This window comes from Chelonia mydas, chromosome 12 (assembly GCF_015237465.2).
Source record: "Chelonia mydas isolate rCheMyd1 chromosome 12, rCheMyd1.pri.v2, whole genome shotgun sequence".
NCBI classification, from domain to species: Eukaryota; Metazoa; Chordata; order Testudines; family Cheloniidae; genus Chelonia; species Chelonia mydas.
Genome location: NC_051252.2, coordinates 3,279,970 through 3,306,438, shown reverse-complemented (window position 1 = coordinate 3,306,438; position 26,469 = coordinate 3,279,970). Strand labels below are relative to the sequence as shown.

The 26,469-nt window shown below is 56.3% G+C and overlaps 1 protein-coding gene and 2 long non-coding RNA genes across 25 annotated transcripts in view; 1 reads left to right on the top strand and 2 right to left on the bottom strand.

The window, feature by feature from the left end:
* Positions 1–15,605, top strand: part of LOC119563673 — a 27,390-nt gene extending 11,785 nt beyond the window's left edge. The window contains exon 3 of one of the 3 annotated variants that reach the window (XR_005222171.1): positions 15,090–15,605. This is a non-coding gene — a long non-coding RNA (uncharacterized LOC119563673). Of the gene's footprint in view, positions 1–520; positions 655–6,217; positions 6,319–15,089 lie in introns of those variants that run through there. The other 2 variants (XR_005222169.2, XR_005222168.1) reach the window with 2 other exon arrangements.
* MTSS2 (MTSS I-BAR domain containing 2) overlaps positions 1–26,469 on the bottom strand; it is an 80,218-nt gene that overhangs the window by 25,842 nt on the left and 27,907 nt on the right. For all 21 annotated transcript variants that reach the window (XM_037877343.2, XM_037877339.2, XM_037877344.2 and 18 more), the window contains 2 exons: positions 574–658; positions 140–231 (listed from right to left, as the gene is read on the bottom strand). In XM_037877343.2, coding sequence (XP_037733271.1) covers positions 140–231; positions 574–658 — 177 coding nt within the window. The remainder of the gene's footprint in view (positions 1–139; positions 232–573; positions 659–26,469) is intronic.
* Positions 7,900–26,469, bottom strand: LOC122462532. Its single transcript, XR_006285123.1, has 3 exons — positions 26,456–26,469; positions 17,588–17,590; positions 7,900–9,046 (listed from the first exon to the last, which is right to left on the bottom strand). It is a non-coding gene; the product is annotated as an uncharacterized LOC122462532 (long non-coding RNA).

Sequence of the window (26,469 nt, the reverse complement as noted above, 5' to 3'; positions counted from 1 at the left end):
ATGGATACGGTGTGTCCCCCTCCCTGCCCCGGGCACAGTGCATCCCCCCCTGTTGACATGGCATGCCCCCTTTCCCCCTGGGCACAGTGCATCTCCCCTGAGAATAGCAAATCCCCCCTGCCTGTCACCTGGGCTTTACCTTTCGCATGGTCCTTATCCAGTTGGTTGGCCGTTTTCTTCCAATCCTCAATCCTGTCCTGCAGGGGGTTGACGAGACTCTCCATCAGGGCACTGCACCAAGGAGAGGCCAGAGGGAGCCCGGTTAAAGAGGCCGGTGGGAATGAGGTGGCTAAAATACCTTTGCAGATCCGGGCGTTGGCCTTGCAGTACTGAGCAGGACAACCCCTAAATACGTTTATAGATGTGGGCCTAAGTCATCTCAGAAATGCGGTGCTCCCAGCTGCACCCAAGGACTGCACTGGGGCTCAGCACCTCCCTGGATCTGGTCCTGGGAAGGACAAAGCTGTGTGGGTGCCTGGCACAGTGTGAAGAAACTTATTGCCACTTCCTTCATCCTTAGGGCGGGGAGGCTGAGGCTGGCAAACTCGTGTCACTGATGCCCATCAGACTTACTTGGTGAACTGCCTCAGCTTGGCCTCGATGCTGCGGTGCCGCATGCACATCCGGGTCAGTGCCGAGCCAATGTCTCTTGTGGCCCCTGCAGGGAGAGAAAAGCTTTGTCACTGGAAGGTGACACCATCTGAGCATCTTCACTGAACCACAGCGCAGCCCCTTGAACCCGGGCACCAGCCTGGCACTATGGCTGCAAGCCGTGGGGCAGAACATGCACCTGAACCAGGCGCCCAGGGGAAAGTGCTGCAGCCACAGTCCATTGCTGCTGGGACATCGGAGTCCACGGCAGGATTTCCACGTGGCTGCCCCAAGTGAGGCATGACCACGGCCGAGTGCACGGGAGTCTGATGGGAATCAAGGTGGGGGGATATAAGACCCGGAGCTGGATTATCCTTTCCCGCTGGAAGGGACTCGGTGCAGGCACTTCCCCTCAGCCCCGACCTGGATTGTGCTGTCCAGCTGCAGGGCTCTCTGGGTGCAGCCCCGCTTTGCTGAATCATAAAAAAGCAGCGGGGAGGCTCTGGCTTTGGGGGTTTTGCAGTGACTAAGGCCATGGGCTGGGCTGGGAGCACCCTGGCACTTGAGTCCAGAGCCCATCCCATTCTCACGGTAGCCTTCGCTGGCAATGCCCCTGAAATCTGTCACAAAAGGCCTGGCATTCAGGGGGCACCGGAGGAGGATCAGGACAGATGGGCAGTCTCACCTGTTAAGCATTCATTGCGCCCTACTGTAAGCCAGCCAGTGCAAATCCTCTCACATAACCACGCCTGGAGCCAAACCCCTGACTGAGGTAGGAGGTCTCCAGAGCCTCAAGACCCTTGGCGAGCTCAGGGCTGAGCCCATCAGGGGCACTGGTGTCATGGGGATGGATGGCCTTGCACCAGGGATGGATTTGGCCCAGGGAGGCTACCTTATGGGCCAAGACAGAAGCGCCTTACTTCCGCCTGCTTTATCCCAGCCTGCCTCACCAGAGAGCCCTGTCCATGGCCACCAGGGGACAGCCCAGGCCCGGAGATGGCTGGCAGCCCCCCCAAGCATCCAGCATCCCCAGCTCCAGGCTGAGAGCTCGGGAGAGACCGTGAGAACAGGCGAGGGGAGACCAAAGTGCCGCACAGGTTGACTGGCAGAGACTGCTGGGGGAAGGGGAGGCTGCTTGGGAAGGAGCTGGGACGGGGCAATGGGATCCCAGGCTGCTCTCCATCCCACTGCGGCAACCAGGGGTGTGCGGGGCGGGGCCCCCCTGCTCAGCCTCAGGGACGGAGCAGGCACCAGGGGCTCCCACTTCTCCTTGTGCACCCAGATGGGAGAGCTGAAGTGCCCCAGCAATCGGGGGTTAAACCCCTGCTTGATTCCCCATCCCCAAGTCTCTCTGGCCCACCCTGCGCTCAGCAGGGGGGAGGGGCCAATCCCATTCACACCCAGGGCACTGCTGGGGTCTGACACAGGCTTTAGAGACCCTCCCAGGCTGAGCCCATGAACTGGGAAGCAGGTTCCCGCCAGCAGCCAAGTCCCTCCTCAGCTGCTCTGTGCTCCTGAGCCTCAGGCCTGCTCCGAAGTCCAGCTGTACAGGGGAAAGGCCCATCTCCCTTCCCAGATCAGGAGAACCCCCTCCCGCTACACTGACCCACCGAGGCCTCCGCCCACCAGGGAATCAGCGTCTCCTCCTTGAACTCCCTCTTCTGGCCAGCGCCTAACTGTCCCCAGCCAGACTCTGCCTCCTGGTGGCCTTTGCTCCTCCGAGCGAAGTTTAACGGCCCTGCCTCAGCACAGGGGAATGGACTAGCTGGCCTCTCAGGTCCCTTCCAGCCTGACATTTCTATGATTCTGGCATCAACCCCTAGCCACCAGGGATTTCTCAGCCACTGCTGTGCTTCACCCCACATCTACCCAGGCCTTTCCAGCAGACCAAACTCAGATACTCATGCTCCAAACAGCCCCCTTCCTGCTCCTGGAAAAGCACCATCAGGTAGGAGCAGTATCAGGCCTACGGCACACAGCTGACCAGTCTCCAGTACAGGGCAGTGTCACCCATTGTAGTACATTGTCTTTTCTAAACAAAACCTCCCACCAGGGCATGTTCATCCCAAAGCACACCATGCACATGCTCCTTCCTTAGCTGGAGAACCCCCCCCGTCTTAGTTTGCCATCCCCCGCTGGCCTGCATCTAACTAGACTGCGGGCTTGTGTGTAAAGCACCCCTGGCACTCCGTAAATAACCATTCTGCCAGCCCCAGACACTCCCGGCTCCTGCTTCCCATTGCCCGAGCCACCAATCCTGTCCCAGTTAATGCCTCTGAAATAATCCGCTGCCTGCGAGCCAAGGCCAGCTGGGGTTATGGGCCATTCAACCTGGCCCTTTTACCTTGGGAATGTCCCCACAACATGTGCTCAGGACCAGAGATATATCCCACAGTATTTTTGCCAGCAAGTTAAAGAAGTATAGGCTGGATGAATGGACTATACGGTGGATAGAAAGCTGGCTAGATCGTCGGGCTCAACGGGTAGTGATCAATGGCTCCATAGAATAACAGGGTTGGAAGGGACCTCAGGAGGTCATCTAGTCCAACCCCTTGCTCAAAGCAGGACCAAATCCCCAACTAAATCAATCCTCCATGTCTAGTTGGCAGCCGGTATCAAGCAGAGTGCCCCAAGGGTTGGTCCTGGGGCCGGTTTTATTCAATATCTTCATTAAAGATCTGGAGGATGGCGTGGATTGCACCCTCAGCAAGTTTGCAGATGACACTAAACTGGGAGGAGAGGTAGATACGCTGAAGGGTAGGGACAGGATATAGAGGGACCTAAACAAATTAAAGGATTGGGTCAAAAGAAATCTGATGAGGTTCAACAAGGACAAGTGCAGAGTCCTGCACTTAAGACAGAAGAATCCCATGCACCGCTACAGACTAGGGACCGAGTGGCTCGGCAGCAGTTCTGCAGAAAAGGACCTGGGGGTTACAGTGGAGGAGAAGCTGGATAGGAGTCAACAGTGTGCCCTTGTTGCCAAGAAGGCTTACGGCATTTTGGGCTGTGTAAGTAGGGGCATTGCCAACAGATCGAGGGATGTGATCATTCCCCTCTATTTGGTATTGGTGAGGCCTCATCTGGAGTACTGTGTCCAGTTTTGGGCCTCACAGTACAAGAAGGATGAGGAAAAATTGAGAAGAGTCCAGCGGAGGGCAACAAAAATGATTAGGAGACTGGAACACATGATTCACGAGGAGACGCTGAGGGAACTGGGATTGTTTAGTCCGCAGAAGAGAAGAGTGAGGGGGGATTTGATAGCTGCTTTCAACTACCTGAAGGGGGGTTCAAAAGAGGATGGATCTAGACTGTTCTCAGTGGTAGCTGATGACAGAACAAGGAGTAATGGTCTCAGTGGGGGAGGTTTAGGTTGGATATTAGGAAAAACTTTTTCACTAGGAGGATGGAGAAGCACTGGAATGGGTTACCTAGGGTGGTGGTGGAATCTCCTTCCTTAGAGCCCTGGCTGTGATGATTTAGTTGGGGATTGGTCCTGCTTTGAGCAGGGGGTTGGACTAGATGACCTCCTGAGATCCCTTCCAGCCCTGATATTCTATGATCCCTGACATTCTGCCGTGGGGAGAGGTGTGTGTGGCGGGGACAGGCGAGAGTCACACAAAGAACTCATCCCACAGCTGCAGCGGGAGGTTAAACAACGAGTTGCAATACACAGATCTAGCAAAGGTTCAGGCAGGCCTCAGAGAGGCAGAGAAAAGCACAGGAGAGAAAGGTAGCTGCTTAGATCGGTGGGGGAGAGACAGTGTGGAGTGTGGGCCTTTCCTTGCTATGGGACAGCTAGGGCGTGGGTCCCCCTAGGCCTGCAAAGGGCCAATGTCTTGTGTGTGGCATCTCTAGGAGTGGGGTGGGGTGGGCAGCATGGGTCCTCCTGCTCCTCCCCATCCTCAATCAATTCAGCAGCAGGCATAAGGTTGCCAACTTTCTAATCACACAAAACTAAAAACCCTAACCCTACCCCTTCCCCGAGTCCCTGCCCCTGTCCCGCCCCTGCTCACTACATTTCTCCCTCCCTCGGTGGCTCACTCTCCCCCGCCCACTCACTTTAACTGGGTTGGGGCAGGGGCTTGGGGTGAGGGAGGGGGTAAAGGCTCTGGCTGGGGGTGTGGGCTCTGGGGTGGGGCTAAGGATGACGGGTTTGGGGTGTAGGAGAGGGCTCTAGGCTGGGTTTGGGGCCTAGGGATTTGGAATGTGGGAGGGGGCTGCGGGTTAAGGCAGGGGGTTGGGGTGTGGGAGGGGGTACAGGCTCTGGGCTGTGGGTGCGGGATGAGGGGTTTAGGGTGCAGGAAGGGGCTCCAGGCTGGGGCCGAGAGATTCGACACATGGGAGGGGGCTGCGGGTTGAGGCAGGGAGTTGGGGTGTGGGAGGGGGCTCTGGGCTGGGGCAGGGGGTTTGGAGTGCAGGGGGTGAGGGCTCTGGGGTGGGGCCAGGGATGAGGGGTTTGGGGTGCAGCTGGACCTGCTGGCTGCTTCGCTTCTGGGGTGCAGCGTGTGACGAAGTGGAACTGTTCCTAATGTTTCCTCTGAATACTGTGGGGGTGCCTCAGTTTCCCCTATGCATATCTTAAGTCTCTAGGTGGTAGGATAAGCACACGGAGGGGCAGAGGATGCTGAATGCTCTGCGGTCAGACCCAGGAAGGTGGAAGCCGTGTGAGCTTTTTGCCCTGCAGACAGGCTGCTCACAGAGAGACTTCCCCAGAGTCCTGCCTGGCTTCGTAGGGAGCAGTTCCAGAGCATCGCCTGGGGACTCTGTGACACAGCGCAGTGCCAGGACAGGTAGGGACTAGCCTGCCTTAGCCCTGCAGCACCGCCAGCAGGACTCTTAACGACCCCGTCGGTGGTGCTGACTGGAGCCACCAGGGTCCCTTTTCGACTGGGTGTTCCAGTCAAAAACCAGACACCTGGTCACCATAGGCAGTGGGAACCGTGAACGGCAGCTCCTTGAATTTAACCCACAGCCCCCACTCCTCCCCATGCCAGAGCAGGCACCCAGGACAGAGGCCCCACGGTTCTGTTCCCACCTGGGCAAGGGAGTGTGGCCTAGGAGTCGAAGCAAAGGATCGGGAATCACAGTTCTGGGGTTATACCCCAGTTTAACAAGGAAGTATGGACTAGTAGCTAGAGCAGATGACTAGGTGTCAGAACTCCTGGGGTCTGTTCCCACCCCTGGAGGGGAGTCTCGTCTAGTGGTCAGAGCAGGGGACAGGGAGTCAGAACTCCTGTGTTCTCTCTGTCACCTCAGCTCAATTTCCTCCCCCTGCCAAGGGGGTAATAGCCACTACTTCACAGTAAAGGACAAAACATTGTTTTCCGCCCTCCACAGCTCTGTGGGGTACAGCCCCAGTGGCTGTGGAAGCAGACTGCCTGCCCTTCCTCCCCACCAGGCTGGTTTGCCTTCTGTTGTGAGAAACTGTCCAGGGACCCTCCCCACCCCCAGCCATGGGCCACTGTGCCCCCTTTCCTTTTGCTGCAGGTCATTACTGTGGCAGTAACGACCTGCAGCAAAAGGAAAGGGGGCACAGTGGCCCATGGCTGGGGGTGGGGAGGGTCCCTGGGCTGCACTGAGGGGGCAGGGCTGGGTTAACTCATTTCCTTTGCTCTCCCCTTAGCTCATCGGTAGCCTCAGCTCCACAGCCATGTCAAGAAAGAATTCATTTCCACTGGCTCCCCCTCCCCACGCCCAAGAGCATCACCTTGCCCAGCTGCTCCTAACTCAACTTCCCATGGGTAACCCCCAACTCCTCTCTCCTGCATGGCGCAGGAGGGCACCAGCCCCCATTTCTCTGCTGCCCCACAACAGACAGGCGGGCGCCATCCCAGAATCCCGCTGCCCCACAACAGACAGGCGGGCACCATCCCAGAATCCCCACTGCCCCACACCGGACAGGAGGGCACTATCCCAGAATCTCCTCTGCCCCACGTGGGACAGGAGGGTGCTATCCCAGAATCCCCTCTGCCCCACGTGGGACAGGAGGGTGCTATCCCAGACTCCCCTCTGCCCCACACCAGACAGGAGGGCACCATCCCAGAATCCCCTCTGCCCCACACCAGATGAGAGGGGCCCCTGGTTCACACCAGGCGGGAAGGGGATAGCTCAGCATTCTCTCTGTCTCACTGCGGGCATGATGGAGCAACCCCAGAAGTTCCCCCATCCCGGCACAGGAGGGAGGGACATTTGCCAGAGGCCTCCTGGGGCAGGACACTTCCCAGTTCCACCTGTCCTGTCATTGCTCTGCAGTGGAGGCTCATGGCCTTAGCACTGAAGGTCGAGCTCAAAGCCCCTGTTGGCCAGGCAGGGTCACGTCTGCTCTGGACATCAGCCCACCTGTATTTATTTATGTTCCCAGATATGGATCAAGGAGCTTGACTTTATGTACCAAGTCTGGAAATGTTGCTCTTAGCCACTCTGTGCCTCAGTTTCCCCATCTGTAAAATGGGGACAACACTCCATCTCTCCCTCCCAGAGGGGCAGGGACAGTGAAGGAGGGTTGTAGCAGAAGAATCCCAGAGGGGCTGCTGAGGGCAGAGCCAGGACTCCCCATAACACATCGCTCTGTGGATTCTGGAGACCTTCAGGTTGCAGAGCTTCTCCGAGGCAGCTCTGGGGCAGGCCGCCATGCTGTAGAGGAGCTGCTGGCCACAAAGAGCGGCCACAAAGAGCAGCCCCAAAGAGAGAGGGCACAGAGGTGGCTTAATGCGACTTGCCTTGAGGCTGCACCTCCTGGAGGTGCAGCCCTGATTTCAACCTTGGCGTTTGTGAAGTGCTACAGGTGTGCTAAAACCCACCAGCACGCACAGCCCTCTGGGCCCCAGCCTGTTGGGACAACTCTTCCCTGGAAAGCTTTTTGGGATGTCTCGAGCCTATGCCCAGACCTCCCCACCCCATGCGGGCACCTCTCCTGCAGCAGGCGAGACAAGACTCAGAGAGCCTCCTTCTCCCACCCTGCTTGTACAAAAATGGAGTCAGTTAAGAAGGGGGGATGCCAAAGAATCATCCTGCAGACTCTCTCTGTCCTCCAGCTGGTCCGGGGCACACAGGAGTGACTTTCTTGGATCAGAATCACCAATCCCAAGGACTCAACAATCATGGGTCTGTCCCCCAAAATCACAAGATCGGGCTCGAAATCATGAGATTTCAAAATACAATCAATGTTGGGTTCTCTATCAGCCTTCTGCTGTTGGGGACTTTAGGGGATTCCGTCATAGATTTCAAGGCTAGATGGGTGCATCAGGTCATCAGTCTGACCTCCTGTATCTCACAGGCCACCAGCAGCACCCTGCACTCGTGCACTGACCCGACAACTGAAAGTAAACCGAGTACCACAGCTCTCAGGAGACTAAACTGCTGCCTGCCACAGGCAGAGAACAGGAGGGAGAGAGGCGCACCAGTGCCCATGGTCCCTGTAATGCCTGGGAATAGATCAGCTGAGATACACCGTGACCCGATGGTCCCGGCAAACAACCCACACTTCATGCTGCAGGGGAAAGCAAAACACCTGAAGGTCCCAGATAATCTGACGGGGGGAAAATTCCTTCCCGTCCCCAAATATGTTTTCAAGCTTTTCTCTGAAACCATCGGGACTAGAAAAACTTCCCTTTTTCTGTGAAATGAAAGCTGAGGTGATGGCTACACATAAAACAAGACAGTGGTACCACTGCTTAACTACTGCTCTTCGGGGGGAGGGGGTATTTTCCTGGTCTCTTTTCAGTGGAGGCCAGCCCTCCAATTCTCCCCATCTCACGGGGGGGCTTTCAGAAAAACACCAAATCTCACAGGACTCATGATAAAACGGACAAAGTTGGCAGTGCTGCTGTGGGGAGTGAACAAAACTGCTCTGTAAGGCCACACAACACCGCCAAGGCTGGCTCTGGCCAACCCGATCTCAGCCTGCTCTGCCGACCAGGAGCGGAACTATGCCGAAACAAGACAGACGACACCTCCTCACTGCGAGAGAACCTCGGTGGGCAGCGAATGCAGCAGGCAGCCGTGCTGCACTTTCCCTTGCCTGGCCCTGTCCCTGTGGCCCCTGCAGCATGCCGCTTTCTGCAGTTTAGCCTGACGAAGACTTGCCCGAGGTCATCCGTGAGTCGAGAGAGACTCGGACTTGCAATGCTGTCCACAGCACAGGGCGCTCTGAGAGACGACTGCACGCGCACAAAGCCCAGCCGGAAAGCTCCCTGGGATGCACTGTGCTGCTGCAAATCTTGTCCAGCGTTGGAGACAGTCTTCCTGTTTAAAACTAAGCAGGGTTTGTTTACAGGGAGACACTTCTCCCATGGGAGGAGGGCTGCTAGGGGGTGGCTGGAGTAGCGCAGTGGCTCTCAAACGTTTCCCCTGGTGACCCCTTTCACACAGCAAGCCTCTGACTGCGACCCCCCTTATAAACTAAAAACACTTTTTAATATATTTAACACCGTTATAAATGCTGGAGGCAAAGCTGACAGCTTGCGACCCCCCCATGTAATCAACTCCCGACCCCACAGTTTGAGAACCCCTGGAGTAGAGGGCAGGGAGGTGAACCAAGGTTTGTCAGCAGGGAGGACGAGAGGCGAGAAAGCTGCTCATTCCTTTCTCCTCTTTTCTCTTTACTTTGCCTCCCTTTCTCTTCTCTCCTCTGCCCTTCCTGCCATCCTCTCCCACCCTTAGGCACCGATCCTGTGTATGCTGGGACTCTCTGCAAGCAGAAAGCCACCCAGGGCTGCATTCCCTCTCAGTCCTCAGCTTCCTTCTAGTTCCCACCCAACACCCTGCCGCAATCCATTGGGGCAGGAGAGGGGAGAAGAAAGGAGACCACTAGCTTCCAGGCCTGCTCCATAGCCCCTTGCACGTGGCGAGCCATAGACTCGTCACCTGCAGCCTCCCCGTGGATCTGGTGCTATGGGGCCGTCTCCATTTGAGAGAGGAGGGCTGATTCCCAGCTCACTGAGACGTTCCCACGCTAGCTCTGCTCAAGCTGGCACGCTAAAACTGGCAGGGTAGCTGAGAGAGCACAGGCAGAGCTCAGGCTAGCCCCCCCCAGCCCGGGTCCAGACCTGCCCAGACTCTGGGCACACACCTGGGCAGCTAGCCAGACCTGCTGCACAAGCTGGGAATCACAGAGCCCAGCTCACCTGCAGGCCTCCCTGACTCGCAGGGCAGGGCTGGCGGGAGGGAGGAGCTTGCTCCCTGGCAGGGCACCCGCAGGGCTGGGTGGCAACATTACTGTGGGTTGATCTGGGGGGTTTCTTCTGATGCAGCCCACTATCAGTGGCACCAGCTGACCTACTGGAGACCCCTGCATGGGGGGCCAGGCTGCTGGGCTTTGCAGCCAGCCAGGGTGAAACCCTCTTTTCTGTACAATAACCAGCGACCCGGGGCACAGATGGGCCTTGAAATAAGGGACATGTGGTTCTCAGATCCATCCATAAATGCCAGAGATGGGATTCCCTCCTCCACGGGGCCCTAGCTGCTGCGACAGGGAGAGAGGAGTGAGGACTGTGGATATACGCCTGCTCAGTTCCCCCAAAGCCGAGGGAAATGCCAGCTGGTCGGCCTTGGTGCAAGATATGCGAGGGCTGGGTGGAAAGGACAGCCTGGGCTGTAACTTCAGGAGGCAGCCAGGCACAAATGGATCTTTGTCCCTGCCGGATGCTGCTCTACACAGCGCATACGCTACAAAGGGAGAATTCATCACAGCACGGCTTAGGGGAGGTAGGAACTCCTGTGTCCAATCCTGGCCGGACTCCCGACTCGCTGCATAACCGTAGGCTAGTCATAGAATCATAGAATCTCAGGGTTGGAAGGGACCTCAGGAGGTATCTAGTCCAACCCCTGCTCAAAGCAGGACCAATCCCCAGTTTTTGCCCCAGATCCCTAAATGGCCCCTTCAAGGGTTGAACTCACAACCCTGGGTTTAGCAGGCCAGTGCTCAAACCACTGAGCTATCCCTCCCCTGTCACTTTAACCGCTCTGGGGGCCAGCTTCCCTACCTGTATAACAACTAAATACCGACCTCGGGGAGACTGAGCGCCTTACAGGAGAAAACAACCGGGCTTGCCTCCTTCTGGCGGAGAAAGCAGGCCTGAAGAAAGGGTTTTGTCCAACAGAAAAGCGCTTGTTTTTTTAACCCTTGGAAATTCAGGGTCTGTCTAGGCTGGGAGCTTCCCCAGTGACATGAGAACTTGTGAAGAGCCAAGAGAGAAGGTGAGAAGCTGAATGGAGAAACTATTTTCCATCGGACTATTTAAAACTCTCCAGACCTGGTTCTCCTCTGACTCACGCTGGCGTAAATCAGGAGTAACTGCATTGAATTCAGTGGAGTTACACAGGGTAAAACTGGTGTCAGTGAGAAGATACTCAGGGCCTTTGCTTTCAGTTTTGTTTTTGTTAAAATACAATTAACTCCAATGCCTAGTGCACACTTGGGAGGAAGGACGTCTTTGCTAAAACACAGCTCTTGGAGGGAGCTCAGGCTGTGGGACATTCAGGGGGGGTCGAGCAAAGCCAGACTGGAATTCCTGAGATCCTGAAGGTAGAAAAACAAGCAGGATTGGTTTTATTTTCCTACCAAGCCTGGTCAGGCTTTTCTTCTTCATTATAAAGAAGCAAGCAAAAGGGCATAAGCTCATTTGCACAAACCCATATGCAGGCTCCTGTTGGTTAACAAATGTTCCGAAAGGGCTTTGAGATCCGGGGCTGAAAGGTGCTGGGGTTATTACTGGGAAGTGTCCTGCTGGCACCGGACAGATCGCCAAACAGGCTCGCCTCCCTTTGCACTGACAGCACGGAGGGATTTGCAACACTGCCTCCTGCTTCCCACATTCCCCTAGCCATCTAGGAAGCCAGCCCCTGCAGCCGTGCACCCAGCCCCTTCCAGGCTGACCAGCTTAAATGCTCTGTTTCCAGGCGAGTTGCCATCTTAAGCCATGGTATCTCTACTGATTCGACAGTGACAGGTGCCCCAGAAATGCCCATCAATAGATCAGATCCCCCCAGAGTTGGCTTCTCTGTGGATGTTGGAGAGGTCCCCGGTCCCCAGTCCTAGAGACACCACAGCAGGCAGCGATGCTGTCCTGAAGCATGGTGCCCTTCCTGGGATGGAGATCTGGTGCATCTCGGTTCCCTGGGTTTCAGCCAGGACACGGGCTCCTTTTACAATTGGTTCTACACGATCTCCTTTGTGCAGCCTCTCTCTCCCCCACGTAGTTGGGGATTTCACCGTGTGACAAAGCAGGCAGTGTGCATGGGGGGACTGGAAGAGGGGGAGTCCAGGATGTCTGGTCCAGGACGCCCAACATGGCCTTGGCTGAAAGTCACTGATGTCTGTAATAGCAAGCTCTGTTCCTCACTGTGTTCCTGTTGACTAATAAACCTTCTGTTTTACCGGCTGGCTGAGAGTCGCGTCTGACTGCGGAGTTGGGGTGCAGGGCCCTCTGGCTTCCCCAGGAGCCCCGCCCAGGCGGACTTGCTGCGGGAAGCACATGGCGTGGAAGGGGATGTTGAATGCTCCGAGGTCAGACCTAGGAAGGTGGAAGCTGTGGAAGCTTCTTGCCCTGGCGACAGTCTGCTCAGAGAGAGGAGGCTCCCCCAGAGTCCTGACTGGCTTCGTATGGAGCAGTTCCAGAGCAGCACCCCGGTGACTCTGTGACAACTGGTGGGATCAACTGCACCCCGTGGACAGCGCAGCCTGCAGTAAGTGACTGGGGAGCAGCAGAACAACGGGGGAAGAGCAGGGGATTAGCTGAAGGCTCCGAGAGGTGCGGTTCCACGAGGTGGAGGAGCCTATGGTTTAATCCCGAGAGAGGGTGGGACCCCCAAGAAGGGCTGTGGCACTGAAGGGAGCTGAGAGGGAGCTGAGAGAGCACAGGCCTGTGAGTCCGTGACCACTTGTGAACAGCGTGAGGATGGCCTATAACCATCTCCTTAAGGAGGACATTGTAGACCTGTGCAGAGAGAGAGGGCTGCACATTGGAAGATTCACCAAGGCACAGCTGATTGTTTGGTTGGAAGAGAATGATCGCTCTAAGGAGCTGGTTCCTGACCCAGCTGGGGCCGCGAGAGAGGCTGGGAGAGTCAGGAAGCCCCAGGGGTCACCCCAGCCACCCACCCAACTGGTGATGCGGGAGGGGCTAAAAGCAGCTAGGCAGCCCCATGATCCACCTTCCCGACCAGCAGTGGATCTTCACGGCCGAGTTCCCCGTTGGTGGAGCTGAGACGGTTGGAGTTGGAAATGGAACTGAAACAGAAGGAGCAGGAGGACCGTGAGAGACAGAGGCAGCATGAACTGGTGATGGCGGAGCTGAGAAGCAGAGAGACCCCTACCGTGCTGAGTGGGGATGGTCCCAGGGTGGCTAAGCCCACAGGGAACTCCGATACCAAAGTACTGCCTCAGTTTAAGGAAGGGGATGATAGATGCCTTCCTCACTGCCTTTGAGAAGGCCTGCAATGTGCACCAGGTTGACCCTGCAGACAGGCTTCGGCATCTCACCCCCTTACTGGGTCCCAAAGCCATAGAGATGTTCAGCCAGATGGATGGGGTGGAAGCCAGGGACTATGAACTGTTCAAACAAGCCCTGCTGCGCAAGTTTGAGCTGACCCCGAGGCGTACAGGAAAACGTTCCGGAGTATGCAGAAGACCCAGGGGATGACCTATCTGGAACTGGTCACACTGATGGGGGAATACACACGCAAGTAGGTGAATGGGGCCAGGGCCCAGACCAAGGAGGACGTGATTGAACTGATGATGTGGCTGGTGGACAAGAGGCTGAAGGACCTGCACCACGTGGGGCTTCTGGCTGACGAGTTTGTAGACAGCAGGTCAGGATATGGAACGGAATCCCAGGTGGACAGGCCCACATCAGTGCAGAAGGGGGGTCACCCAGGGGATTTCCAGAAGGGAGTCTTGGATAAATCCCTTCTGAGAGGCACAGCCAATACCCGAGCTGACCAACCGGTCCCAGGGGACCAAAGGGACCTGAGGTGTAATTACTGCGGGCAGAGGGGCCACAGATGGGCCCAGTGCAAAAGCTCAGGGACAGGATGAGCAATCCAAGCCCTCAAAGGGTTAACTGGGTGGGAGCTCCCCAGGCAGAAGGGGCTGGCAGTTTAGCAATGGCTCAAGAGGGAGGAGTCTCCCAGGCCAGCTCCTGGGGGGGCTTGATACTCTGGATTCAAACTTCTCAGTCTACAGGGTGGGTGTGGGGCAGCCCCTGAGGAGCGAGTGCCTCATTCCCCTGGAAGTGGATGGGAAGCAGGTCACTGGGTACTGGGACACGGGCGCTGATGTGATGCTGGCCCGGCCCAAGGTGGTGGCCCCAGACCGGGTAGTGCTCATCACTACCTGACCCTGACTGGTGTGTGCGGGCCCCCATTTAAGGTACCCATGGCGAGGGTACATCTGAAATGGGTGGCCAAGGAGGGGCCCAAAGACATGGGGGTGCACCATCAGTTGCCAACCGAGGTGCTGATGGGGGGTGACATGCTGTATTGGTCTGGTGACCCCCAGAGCACCCTAGTCATCACCTGTAGCCAGGGCCAGTGAAGGACACTCTGCCTGTAACCCCTGCCAGAGGGTGGGGAAGGACCTGGACAAGGGGAAAGCAGCTTGGAGGCCCCTGCCCATCATAGAAGAGCCTTTCCAGAAGGGGGCTGTGGACATAGTGGGACCCCTCAGCAAGGCAACTCGGACAGGGAAAAAATACATTCTGGTGGTGGTAGATTTCGCTACTTGCTATCCTGAGGCAATGGCCTTGTCCTCTATCGAGGCAGACACTGTGGCAGACATGCTGCTGACCATTTTCAGCACAGTGGGGTTCCCCAAGGAGGTCCTTACAGAACACGGCTCCAATTTCATGTTAACTCTGCTCCAGTGCTTGTGGGAGAAGTGTGAGGTCCGACACATCTGGGCCTCAGCATATCACCCTCAGTCCAGCAGGCTGGTGGAGAGGTTCAATGGGACCCTAAAGATGATGCTGAAAACATTTATGGACCAGCACCCTCAGGTATTTACCCCACCTGTTGTTCACATACTGGGAAGTGCCTGTGGAAGTAGATAAAGGGAATTTGGATGCAGGCCTCTATATTGAGCAGGAGTTGGGCTAACTCTAGCTTTAATGACGCGAGATTTGTAGAAGTGGGGATAGTGCGAAGTGAGTGGGAAACAACTGTGAAAGAGGCTGGTGTGGCCTTGTATGAGATAAGAAGAGAATGCCGAGGACAAGAGAAATTATAAGAAAAATAAGAGATCATGAAGGAATATGTATAACCAATATGCAGCTGTTGCTTATTATTGTCTGTAATAAAGGTAGAAATATTTGCTCTAATTGTTTATCTTGGAGAGATTGGCCTAGGTGGGGGAAACCCTGTGTCCTAGTGCACTCTCTCCCTCTGTGCAATTGCTTGAGATAATAAAGTTTATCGTATTTGCTGCACCCAACCTGAGAGTGAGAACTGTGTTTTTCTCCGACATGCCCCAAGAATCAACCGGGTTCTCTCCTTTGCAGTTGCTGTGTGGGAGGAGAGTGAAGGGACCCTTGGACTGGATGAGAGACGAATGGGAGGGGAAGGCCTCCCCCGACGGAGAATCAGTGGTGCAGTATGTACTGACTTTCCGGGAAAAGCTCACTGAGCTCATGGACTTGGCCAGGGAGAATCTAGCCAGGGCCCAAGGGAAGCAGAAGGTCTGGTACGGCTCTCAGCACGGGCCTGCTCCTATGCCACCGGGGACCAGGTGATGGTTCTCATTCCCGTGAGAAAGAACAAACTACAGGCTGCCTGGGACGGGCCCTTTAAGGTCATCAAGCAGCTGAATGAAGTGAACTATGTAGTGGAACTCTCTAAGCAGGTGCACAGCCTGGGTGAACCATGTCAACACGATGAAGCCGCACTTTGACAGGAAGAATTTGGTACTGGCCGTGTGTGGCCAGCGGGAGGAGCAGGGAGATGATCCCTTGGTGGATCTATTCCTTGAGACGTGGTCGGCCCTTCACTGGAATCAGTTCATAGGCATGGACTTCCCCTCTGCCCGGTGGGTGCTTGACACCCCCCCCGCCTCACCCCCACCCCATTCCAACCTCTTCCCCCAAGTCCCCACCCCTCCCCCGCCTCTTCTCCACCTTCTCCTCTGAGCGTGCTGTGTCCCCACTCCTCCCACTCCCTCCCGGAAAGTCCTAAGTGCCACCAAACAGCTGTTAGGCAACGGGGTGGTGGTGGAGGGGGGGCGGGAAGCACTGGGAGGGGAGGAGCAGGGACACGACGTGCTCAGTGCTGGGGGAAAAACAGGGGGGAGCCTGGATGCCGGTGGGTGCAGAGCACCCACTAATTTTTCCCCATGGGTGCTCCAGCCCCGGAGCACCCACGGAGTCAGCGCCTATGAATCAGTTCCCCTCTCTGACCAGCTAACCCCTGCCCAGCAAGCAGAGATCCCAGAGGTGCTGGGTTCCCACCAGCAGCAGTTCTCCAACCAGCCTGGGCTCACTAACCTGGCTGTCCACCAGGTGCAGACAGGAGCCAACCCCCCTGTAAGATGCTCCCTGTTCCAGGTCACTGAGAAAACAGCCCAGAACCTGAAGAGAGAGGTCAAGGACATGCTGGCTTAAGGGGTGATTCAGCCGTCCTACAGCCCTTGGGCCCTCTTATGGCGTTGGTCCCCAAGAAGGATGGGTCAATCTGGTTTTGTGTGGATTACCGAAGGCTTAATGCCATCACCAAGTTTGATGCTTACCCCATGCCTAGTCCTGACGAGCTCCTAGACAAGCTGGGAGGGCTCATTATCTCACTACTATGGATTTCACCAAGGGCTACTGGCAAGTACCTTTGGATCCAAATGCCAGGCTGAAATCTGCTTTTATCACCCCTCTGGGGTTAGATGAGTTCCTGGTCTTACCTTTTGGCCTGAAGGGGGCACCTGCCACCTTCCAGAGCCTGGTGGACTAGTTACTCAAGGGGATGAAGAATTTTGCCCTGGCGTATATTGATTATATCTGTGTTTTTAGCCAAACCTGGGAGGACGATGTGTCCCAGGTTAAACAAGTGCTGGACCGGCTCTGGGATGCAAGTCTGACTATAAAAGTAGGGAAGTACAAAGTTGGGATGTCAGAGGTGTCATACCTGGGCCACAAGGTGGGGAGCGGCTGCCTTAAGCCTGAGCCAGGCAAGGTGGAGGTGATCAGAGATTGGCCCCCTCCCCAGACTAAGAAGCAGGTCCAGGCTTTCACTGGGATCGCCGGCTGCTACCGGAGGTTCGTGCCCCACTTTAGCTTCATACCCTTCTTACGTAGCTCAGTGATGGGGCGGGTAAGTCAGATAAGGTGGTCTGTACTGAGCAGTTCCAGAGAGCTCTCTGTGCCCTGAAGAAGGCTCTGGTCAAGGGCCCGGTGATGGCAAACCCAGACTTCGACAAGCCCTTTATGGCGTTCACCAACACCTCAGACACAGAGCTGGATGCGGTGCTAATGCAGGTTGCCGGAAAGGGGGAGAGAAACCCCATCATGTACCTGAGCAGGAAGCTGCTGCCCTGGGAGCAGGGCTACGCGGCCGTAGAGAAGGAATGCCTGGCCATGGTGTGGGCCCTTAAAAGCTGCAGCTGTATCTACTTGGGCGGCGCTTCAGTGTGTACACCGACCCTTCGCCCCTGACGTGGCCACACCAGATGAAAGGGGCCAACGCCAAGCTCCTGAGGTGGAGTCTCCAGCTTCAGGATTATGACCTGGAGGTGGTCCATGTTAAGGGGAGTGTCAATGTGAGAGCTGATGCTTTGTCCCGGAGAGGGGGGCCGGAACTTCCCAAGGCCACTGGCTAAAGTGGCCCCGCTCAGTTCAGTCTCGGAGGGGGGAGAGATGTGACAAAGCAGGCAGTCTGTGTGGGGGGACTGGAAGAGGGAGAGTCTAAGATGTCTGGCCCAGGACTCCCAAGATGGACTTGGCTGAAAGTCACTGATGTCTGTAATAGCAAGCTCTGTTCTACGCTGTGTTCCTGTCAACTAATAAACCTTCTGTTTTACCGGCTGGCTGAGAGTCCGTCTGACTGTGGAGTTGAGGTGCAGGGCCCTCTGGCTTTCCCAGGAGCCCCGCCCGGGAAGCGCACAGTGTTGAAGGGGATACTGAAGGCTCCAAGGTCAGACCCAGGAAGGTCGAAGCTGTGGAAGCTTCTTGCCCTGGCGACAGTCTGCTCAGAGAGAGGAGGCTCCCCCAGAGTCCTGCCTGGCTCCGTAGGGAGCAGTTCCAGAGCATCACCCGGTGACTCCATGACACACCGTACTGCCAATGGATAGAAAAGGTGAGTCTAGGTCAGAGAGATGGACCTGAAGGCGCTATGGATGGGTGATAACCCAGCCAGTAGCATGCTGAAGTTGATGAGAGCTGAGTCATTGACTTAAATGAGGTCAGGTGGGGTACTAAGCAAACACCTGTGCAACCTGCCTCATAGAAGCAGTCTCAGTGGGACCTAGTCACATGTGTGAAACTGGGCACACGTGGCTGTTTGCGGGCTCAGGGCCCATGTCAGGTCCCCTCTCTTTGCAGCACCATGCACAGCACTGTATCAGGTCCCCTCATATACAGCCCCATGCACAGCTAGTGCTACGGAAGCAGTGCTGCACACATTCACCTGCTGCCACAGAATTCACACCCAGAATCTCCACTCGGTCTAAAAAGAGGTTGCAGCCCTAACGGTTGCTGAGCAAATCCTGACAGCCTGAATCAAATGTAACCAATGCAAAGTTGTCTTCCTGAGTCTACATACAGCCAGAAACAAGAGCTCATAGAGAGAGAGATGAACTGCTCCCATTAGCTTAATGGATGTTGTCTCTGAAACCTAATGATGATCATAGCATGCCAAAATAGTTCATTATTTCACCCCCGATTAGTTAGCAAACATATCCAGCTGGTGCACTGAGTGGGGGGCTGGTTGTTGTCCAGGATTGCTGAGGCAGTGGGCTAGGAATTTCAGGCTCTGAGCCTTTTTGGGAAGGACAGAGATCCATCACATTCCCCCAGGGACCAAAAGCTTCCAGCATCTTCTTGGTACCAAAAGCTCAAACTGACTGCTGACCCCTTCCGGATACCAAATGCTCCAGCTACCAACAAGTCCAGCTTTCCCGACAACTTCCCCAGCACAGCTGTGTGCTGTCAATCCAATACCCTGCGGCACACCAGCGACTTGCACTGAATCTAGTAGACACAGGGCCACCACCAGGGCAGGATGGTGAGGATTGCATGGCTCCATTTCCCTGCAGCGGATGACAAAAGCCTGTGATTTGGAATGGAGTCCCAGCTGCTGTGGGGGCTCCTGTGCGCTGCCAACTTCAGTGCCTGATGGCACAGAGCTCAAAGACTCTGAGGTCTGGTTGTGGCAGAGTGAAGATGCCCCCGGGCGGACACAGCAACAACGAGTGCACCTGAGCCTCATGAGAGTTACAAAGCACAAAAGTAACAAACTCCTGCATCAATCGTAGGGGATGAGGCATCCCCCCTTGATTTCCATGGAAATTAGATCAGGCCCTTAATTTCCATAGCATCTTTCAGCGCAAAGTGCTTTTGAATGTGCATACAGCACCACTGAAATGCAGTCACCTCTGGGGAGGAGGACAGCAGCCACCCAGGCAGAACAGTGCACAACACTGGGGGAATAAGGGTATTGGTCAAGCATGCTTGGGCAAGTCCCTCCTTTACAGACAGTGCTGCAGGATCTCGGATATGCACACCACACAATCATGCCCTGCAAAGCCTCAGAGCATGTGTTACAAATATCAAGCACACTGGCCGGATCTGCACTGTTTTAAGTACATTCTACATGCAGTTACATATTTCAGACACATGCAAAGCCAAGAAATAAACCCATGTATGGAGACAGCATTGTTTCTGCATCTCCCCTCCTGCTCTGCGAGTCTTTTCGCTTGTGCTCCTTATTTCTGAGCCAGCCCAGACTCTGCAGATGCCGTCGGTAGAGCCCTGTGCCGCTCTCCCAGTGACCTAATAATGGGGCATTGGGATCCATTGTGCCACGCAGCAGCAGGACTGCACAGGGAATGGTTTCCTAGCTCCCTGGCTGGCTTTCTGTTTGATGGAGTGGCCGGGGGACTGAGCGGTGGGGGTCCCAGGCAGGAGCACACAGACTACAGGGGTGAGGGGAAGAACATGAACCAGGGAAGGGGGGAAAAGGGTTTATCATATTTTCCACCCCTGAGGAACCGAAATACCCCGAGGAGACCAGATCTCACATTAATCCAGCTACATCCATTTGGCATTAAAACCAGACAGTGAAAAATGCAAACACTGTTACAAACCCCCAGACATCTAGGCACAGGCACTGTGGGGCTGGGGAGACATGCCTCCCCTAAGACTTTTTAAATATATTTCTTTACTGAAATGGGCATCCAAGGCATATTGGAGATTCCTGCTCCAGTTAGCTGGACTTTGCTTTTCCAAGGACAAGCCCTGCTCCTACCTTGCCAACACTGGGATAACCCAACATTTGTTCATCTCTGGTACAGATTTCACTTTCTGTTTTGTTGGAGTCCAATACACTCACAAATCAAGAATGAACGTGGTACAATTATTTTTCATTATGATTATTTCTTGGTATGTTTTGCTTTAGTACACAAGAGCCTCCCATTCATCCAGCCCCAGTTAGGTTTCCCAGACGTGGTTTCAGGGTCGCGCTGTTTAACCCATTCCAGCAAAAATTGCACGAAAACATGAGTAACAAGTGTAGATACAGCTGCTGCATTTAGCCTAAAGGATCATAGCCCAAGAGTGAGAGGTGCTTTCTGATCCCTAGCAACAGAAAGGACCCTGTGCTAGGAAAAGGAAATTAGGACTTGAATTGTATAGGGACTTAGGACTGTCAGGGAGCTCCTGGGTCATGAAGTCCAGTCCCCTGCTGTCACAGGCAACCCATCAGTTCATCCCCTTCATATGTTTATCAAGTTCCATCTTTATAGTAGTTGGACTCTTAGCCCCACTACTCTGTTTGGGATGCTGCTCCAGCACCTCACTCCTCTGACGGTGAGAAACCTATTTTCCAGTCTACATTTATTCCTGGCCAGTTTATCCTGGTTTTTCTGGTGCCAACACTGTCCTTCAGCTTAAGCAGCTCTTCTCCCTCCCAGCACAGAGCATGCTGAGCTTGGCCTCCCAGCTTGGGCCCCCAGCTCCGTCCAAGCTCTCCCCACACACCAGGCCCTGGAAAACTGGGATCCCATGTGTACAGGGTGACAAGCCAGCAAGTATTTGGACCGCTGTCCCCTACTGGGCAGGATCAGGCCTGCGCCAGTGTGTCAGTGGAAAGGGACGGAATGGACACTGGCCTTCGAGCACCCTGCTGAAAGCACAGGGTGCTCTGACCTGCAGTTTGTGGTGCGACAACAGGGTGATGGGCACTGGGAATTACAGACTCAATGCTCAGACTCCATGTTCCAATAATGGCACCGGGGCAAACGTCCCAAACTTTGGTGGAGCTCCATGTGCAAGTCATTGGGGGGGGGGGGGGGGAAGGGGGACACACAAGTGACGGGGCCTCTGCGTGTGTGCAAATCCTCCAGAGAGCACCCGAACGCAGCTGCATAAGGTGGGTCTGTGCCCTCTGGGTGCCAGCCAGCCCGCAGACGCTTTGCATGGTGAACCCTGACCATCCCCAGCATTCAGCAGCCTGGCGAGGAATGGGCCTGTTTGTACAGGATGCGTTTGAGCTTCTGAGCTGCACTGTAGATGCCACATGGACCGATGTGCTCAGCCTCTGCCCCACAGCTGGCCAGAGCTCTGCTCCAAACTGTGACTACAGCCACGTCTCTCCCCCAACCCGGGCCTGCTGCCTGCCGGGCCTGCTGCTGGGCCCAGCACAGAACCAGCTGAGCGACAGTTGCCTTAATGGTGGGCAGGGAGGGCTGGAAGCGGAGGGGAGCTGCAGGCACAGTGACAGCATTCCAGGCACCTAGCAAAGCAGACAAACTGAGGCAAGGAATAAAAGCCTGGGTTCAGTCAGGGTTGCTGATGTGCAGAGACTGCCCTTCCCACCTGCCTTCTGGCTGGGCTGAGAACTCACCAGGACAGCTCCTCTGGGGGGTAAACACAAGTGGCAGCCCCTCTTTTCCATTCAGGGCTTAGAACCCAGGCAACATCCAGCTCAGTCATCATGAGTAATGTGGCCATCCCCAGCTAGGCCCCATCACCCCCACCATTCCAGCTGGGAATCACAACCATGGCTCCTGGTCCCCACTTTCCCTGGAGCTCTGGGAATTAAGATCAGGGTTGGAATGGAGTTTGGGGTCAATAACCCCCATGCGCAACCATCCAAGAACCGGTAACGTGCATTTAGGAGAGGTTGAGCCATAGCTAACCCCATAACTAGCTTCTTTCTCAGAGCTTCCAAAGGCTGCAGGAATGCAGCAACGGCTGTCACAGCTGAGCCTCTGAAGGCAGCTGAATATGTTGCTCTGGCCCCTGCCATCCCAACCCCTCCCCACCCAGGCTGGCAGGGAGGCGGGTCGGGGTCTGCAGCGAGGTTCCCTCCCCCCTCCCCGACAGATGCTGCAGGGGGAAGAGGGGGGAGGAAGTGGAGTCGGAGTCCCCGTTCCTGTGAAAATGGAGAGCCTATCCTCAGTGACCGGGCTCCCTTCTCAGCCCTTGGCTCAGGGGGCTGTGAGGCGGCACCGTGTGAACCCTGCCCCTCATGGGCTGCCCCATGCAGGCATGACACGCTCGTCCTCATCGGCCCCCATGCCCAGCCAGTTGCCCTGTTCACACAAGGGTATCACTACCCCACCCCCTCCAGGGCCAGCTCCGCAGGGCACAGGCCCCCTTCCTCCTCAACCTTCTGTGCCCTTCATCCCTGTCACTGGGACCTTCCCACCCAGCCCAGCCCCCCATGACTTCACTCTCCATCTCTGCTCCCTCTCCAGAGCAGCTCGGCCCCTGCCACCTTCCCTTGTTGCCTCTCCCCGGGGCTGTGCCAGGGGCTCCATGGCAGGGTGCTAGTTAAGGGCAGCCCACTGCCTCTCTGAGAGGTGGTGGGGGAATGATTGATGGGCTGTCAGGCAAAGCTCCCCCACTCCCCCACTGCTGCTGAGTGGCAGGTCTGAGCTGGGGCCAGCCCTTCCCATGGTACCCGAATCTGCCCTGTTGGTTCTGATGTCCGTCTGGTGTCTCTTCTCCATCCCTTGGCCCCCCACCCTTGGTCACTTGCTCCTCGCTCTCCTCACCCTTGTCCTGACACTCCTCCTTCTGTCTCTCTGCTCTCACACTGCCATGCGGGTCACTCGCTCGGACCTGGTGCTGGGTTCCACGCCTAGACTCTGCCTATGTTCCCATGCTGCGCGCCCTGGGTTTCCGACTGTGCCCTGGCAGCCAGTCTGCGGGGAGCAGCAGGCAGCAGCTGGCATCCTGCAGGGCATTCTGAGCTACGGCAGGCTCAGAGAGAGCCAGGCTCATGCCGCCGAGAGGAGTTAACCGATCTAATCCATAACAGTGCAGTAGGCTAGTGTGTCTGTAGACAAATCTGATTCCACCTAAAGCTGCCGCCTGCCTGCACAGCTCCAGATGGCCTGGATACCGAACGTCTGGAAAGCAGGCTGGGACCATCTGCTGTGAACAAGCCGAGCAGTGGAGAGCGGGGCTCTGAGCTGCCAAAGAGGGAACTGGGCGCTGGGCAGCTGACAGCAGAGGGAGGAGTGGGCAGTTTGGAGCACTGGGGTTTATGCTTTTCTCAGGGGTTTCACTGTCTGAGGGAGACATTTCTGGGGTGGACTGATTTGAGAGCTGGTCTCCTCACAGCATTTCAGTGCCTGGGCGGAGGAGGTCCCAGAAGGAGGCTGGATCCCACAGGCAGGCCCCAGGAGGCAAAAAGCTCATAAGGACAATCAGCTACTGACCGATAGAGACCAGTGACAGATTATTATGGGACCGTGATGATCATCCAGTCTGAGCTCTGGCACAACACAGACCACACACAGCTGGGAAGCCAAACCTTGGACCTTGGTTCTTCTGCTCCAAACTACAAGCCTCTACCCCCTCACCAGGATCTCCATGCCCTGCCCGTGCCAAAGGCAGGGGTGTGTGTTAATTCGGTAGTAGCAGCACCTGGTCCACGTGCCCAGCACCTCCCGTCTGGCACCCCCACAGCAGGCCCCAGCCAGCACTGAGCCCTCCAAAGGCAAACATCAGCTCTCCCCATACCCCCCATCCCTTGATCCTTTGCGTCCCCAAAGGACTGCTGGATTCGGCTGGGCCTCGGCAAGCCAGCACAGATGGTTTGGGTTCTAGGTTGCCAGAGGTGGAGAACCACCACCCTATCCTCGGCTACTAATCCACGGCTTAATCCTGCCTGGAGCAGAGCGCCCGCAGTGCCAGTGAAGCGGGACACGCTCGCACTCTCAGCATCAGGCCTCCAGGCAGCCGGCAGGCTAAAGCCGGGGAAGGCCAGAGCCTCGCTGCCATCCATGGGTTTGAACAGCCACACGAGAGAGGGAGGAAGAGAGCGAAAGACAGCAGCTCCAGCAGGGCTGGGAAATAAGAGAGTCAGGGAAGCGGCTGCTGCCTCTTGCGGGCAGATCACTTGAGGTGACGGGAAGCCGTGCAAGGAGACACAGGGCGTAGAGAGAAGCAAGGCCCAGCTGTTTGGTAATGTGGGGCATGTCAGCAGCATCCGCAGAGTCAAATCTCCTGGGCTGTGCCACATGCCACTAACCCGGCTCCTGAGGTTCTGTGCTGCCCACTGCATGCCCGCGGGGTAGGAGGGAGCAGAGCCCTACGGCTCCACAGGGCTGGGGCTGGGCGGGAGGAACGCCGACTCCATTACACCAACCCTCTGTGATCAGAGGCGGGAGCCCTGCGAGGGGCCACAGACCTGGGTCTGGCTCACCTCGTCATGGGTCTCTATGGAGGGTCACACTTCAGATGGCGCTTTCTGTGTGGCTAGGGAGCCCGAAACGGGGCTGTGCGACCTTTCCCCTCTGAGCGCTGGCTCAGATCCAGGATTGGCCTGGCCACCCACTGTCACCATTCTGATGGTTGGTGGCCTGTGTGAAACAAGCAGGAGCCTGCTTCCAGTGGCCGGGTGTCCCACGCAAAGCAGCAGCCTCAGCAGAGGGGCCTGAATGGGCCACGCAGCAGGGCAGGGCTTCAGCAGGGCGGTGGGGGCGTCTTTCTGCGACTGCGTGTGCTGCACCTATTGTGTGGCTATGTGACTGGGTGCTCTACTCACTGCAGGACAGCGCCTCCTCCTGGCCGTTCTGGGGCTTAGCTCTGGATAGGGTCCAGAGTGACCTAGATAAATTGGAGGATTGGGCCAAAAGAAATCTGATGAGGTTCAACAAGGACAAGTGCAGAGTCCTGCACTTAGCAAGGAAGAATCCCATGCACCGCTACAGACTAGGGACCGACTGGCTAAGCACCAGTTCTTCAGAAAAGGACCTAGGGGTTACAGTGGACGAGAAGCTGGATATGAGTCAACAGTGTGCCCTTGTTGCCAAGAAGGCCAATGGCATTTTGGGATGTATATGTAGGGGCATTGCCAGCAGATCGAGGGACGTGATCGTTCCCCTCTATTCGAGATTGGTAAGGCCTCATCTGGAGTACTGTGTCCAGTTTTGGGCCCCCCACTACAGAAACGATGTGGACAAATTGGAGAGAGTCCAGCAGAGGACAACGAAAATGTTTAGGGGGCTGGAGCACATGACTTATGAGGACAGGCTGAGGGGACTGGGGTTATTTAGTCTGCAGAAGAGAAGAGTGAGGGAGGATTTGATAGCAGCCTTCAACCACCTGAAGGGGGTTCCAAAGAGGATGGAGCTCGGCTGTTCTCAGTGGTGGCAGATGACAGAACAAGAAGCAAGGGTCTCAAGTTGCAGTGTGGGAGGTCTAGGTTGGATATTAGGAAACACTATTTCACTAGGAGGGTGATGATGCACTGGAATGGGTTACCTAGGGAGGGGGTGGAATCTCCATCCTTAGAGGTTTTTAAGGCCCAGCTTGACAAAGCCCAGGCTGGGATGATTTAGTTGGTGTTGGTCCTGCTTTGAGCAGGGGGTTGGACTAGATGACCTCCTGAGATCTCTTCCAACCCTAACCTTCTATGATTCTATTCTATGCTTCTGCACGGCCAACGCCCCTTCCAGCGGTTGTGCTCCAGCTCTTCCTCCCTCTGTGGCCCCTCTCATTCCAGGAACTGCAGCACCTCTTTGTGACGCGGCCCTCCGGCCAGGTCACTGTGTATCGAAGGCTGGCAGTCCTCCCGTCCCAAGCGCTGCCCCAGGTGCTGCTCTCTCAGCAGATGGCTGGGAACCCGGGCCCGGCCTCTACTCTGGGTTCCAGCTCAGTGATCCTCCAAACAGCAGCCAAGGTGGGGGTCTGCACCCTGCCTAGGGTTGTCAACTTTCTAATGACACAAAAACGAATACCCCTGCCCCACACCCTGCCCTGCCCCTTCCCCGATACCCCGCCCCTTCTCCAAGGCCCCATCCCCACTTGCTCCATCCCCTCCCTCCATCGCTTGCTCTCCCCCACCCTCACTCACTTTCACCAGCCTGGGGCAGGGGGTTCGGGTGTGGGAGGGGGGTGAGGGCTACAGCTGGGGGTACAGGCTCTGGGGTGGAGCTGGTGATGAGCGGCTTGGGCTTGGAGGATTGGACTGCAGGAGAGGGCTCCAGGCTGGGGCACAGGGTTGGGATGTGGGAGGGGGTATGGGCTCTGGGCTGGGCGTGCAGGCTCCAGGATGGGGCAGGAGGTTGGGGTGCAGGGGAAAGTGAGGGCTCCGGCTGCGGGCTCTGGGGTGGGGCCGGAGATGAAGGTTTGGGGTGCAGGAGAGGGATGCGGGCTGGGGCAAGGGGTTGGGGTGAGGGCTCCGCCTGGGGGCATAGGCTCTGGGGTGGGGCCACGGTTTGGGGTGCAG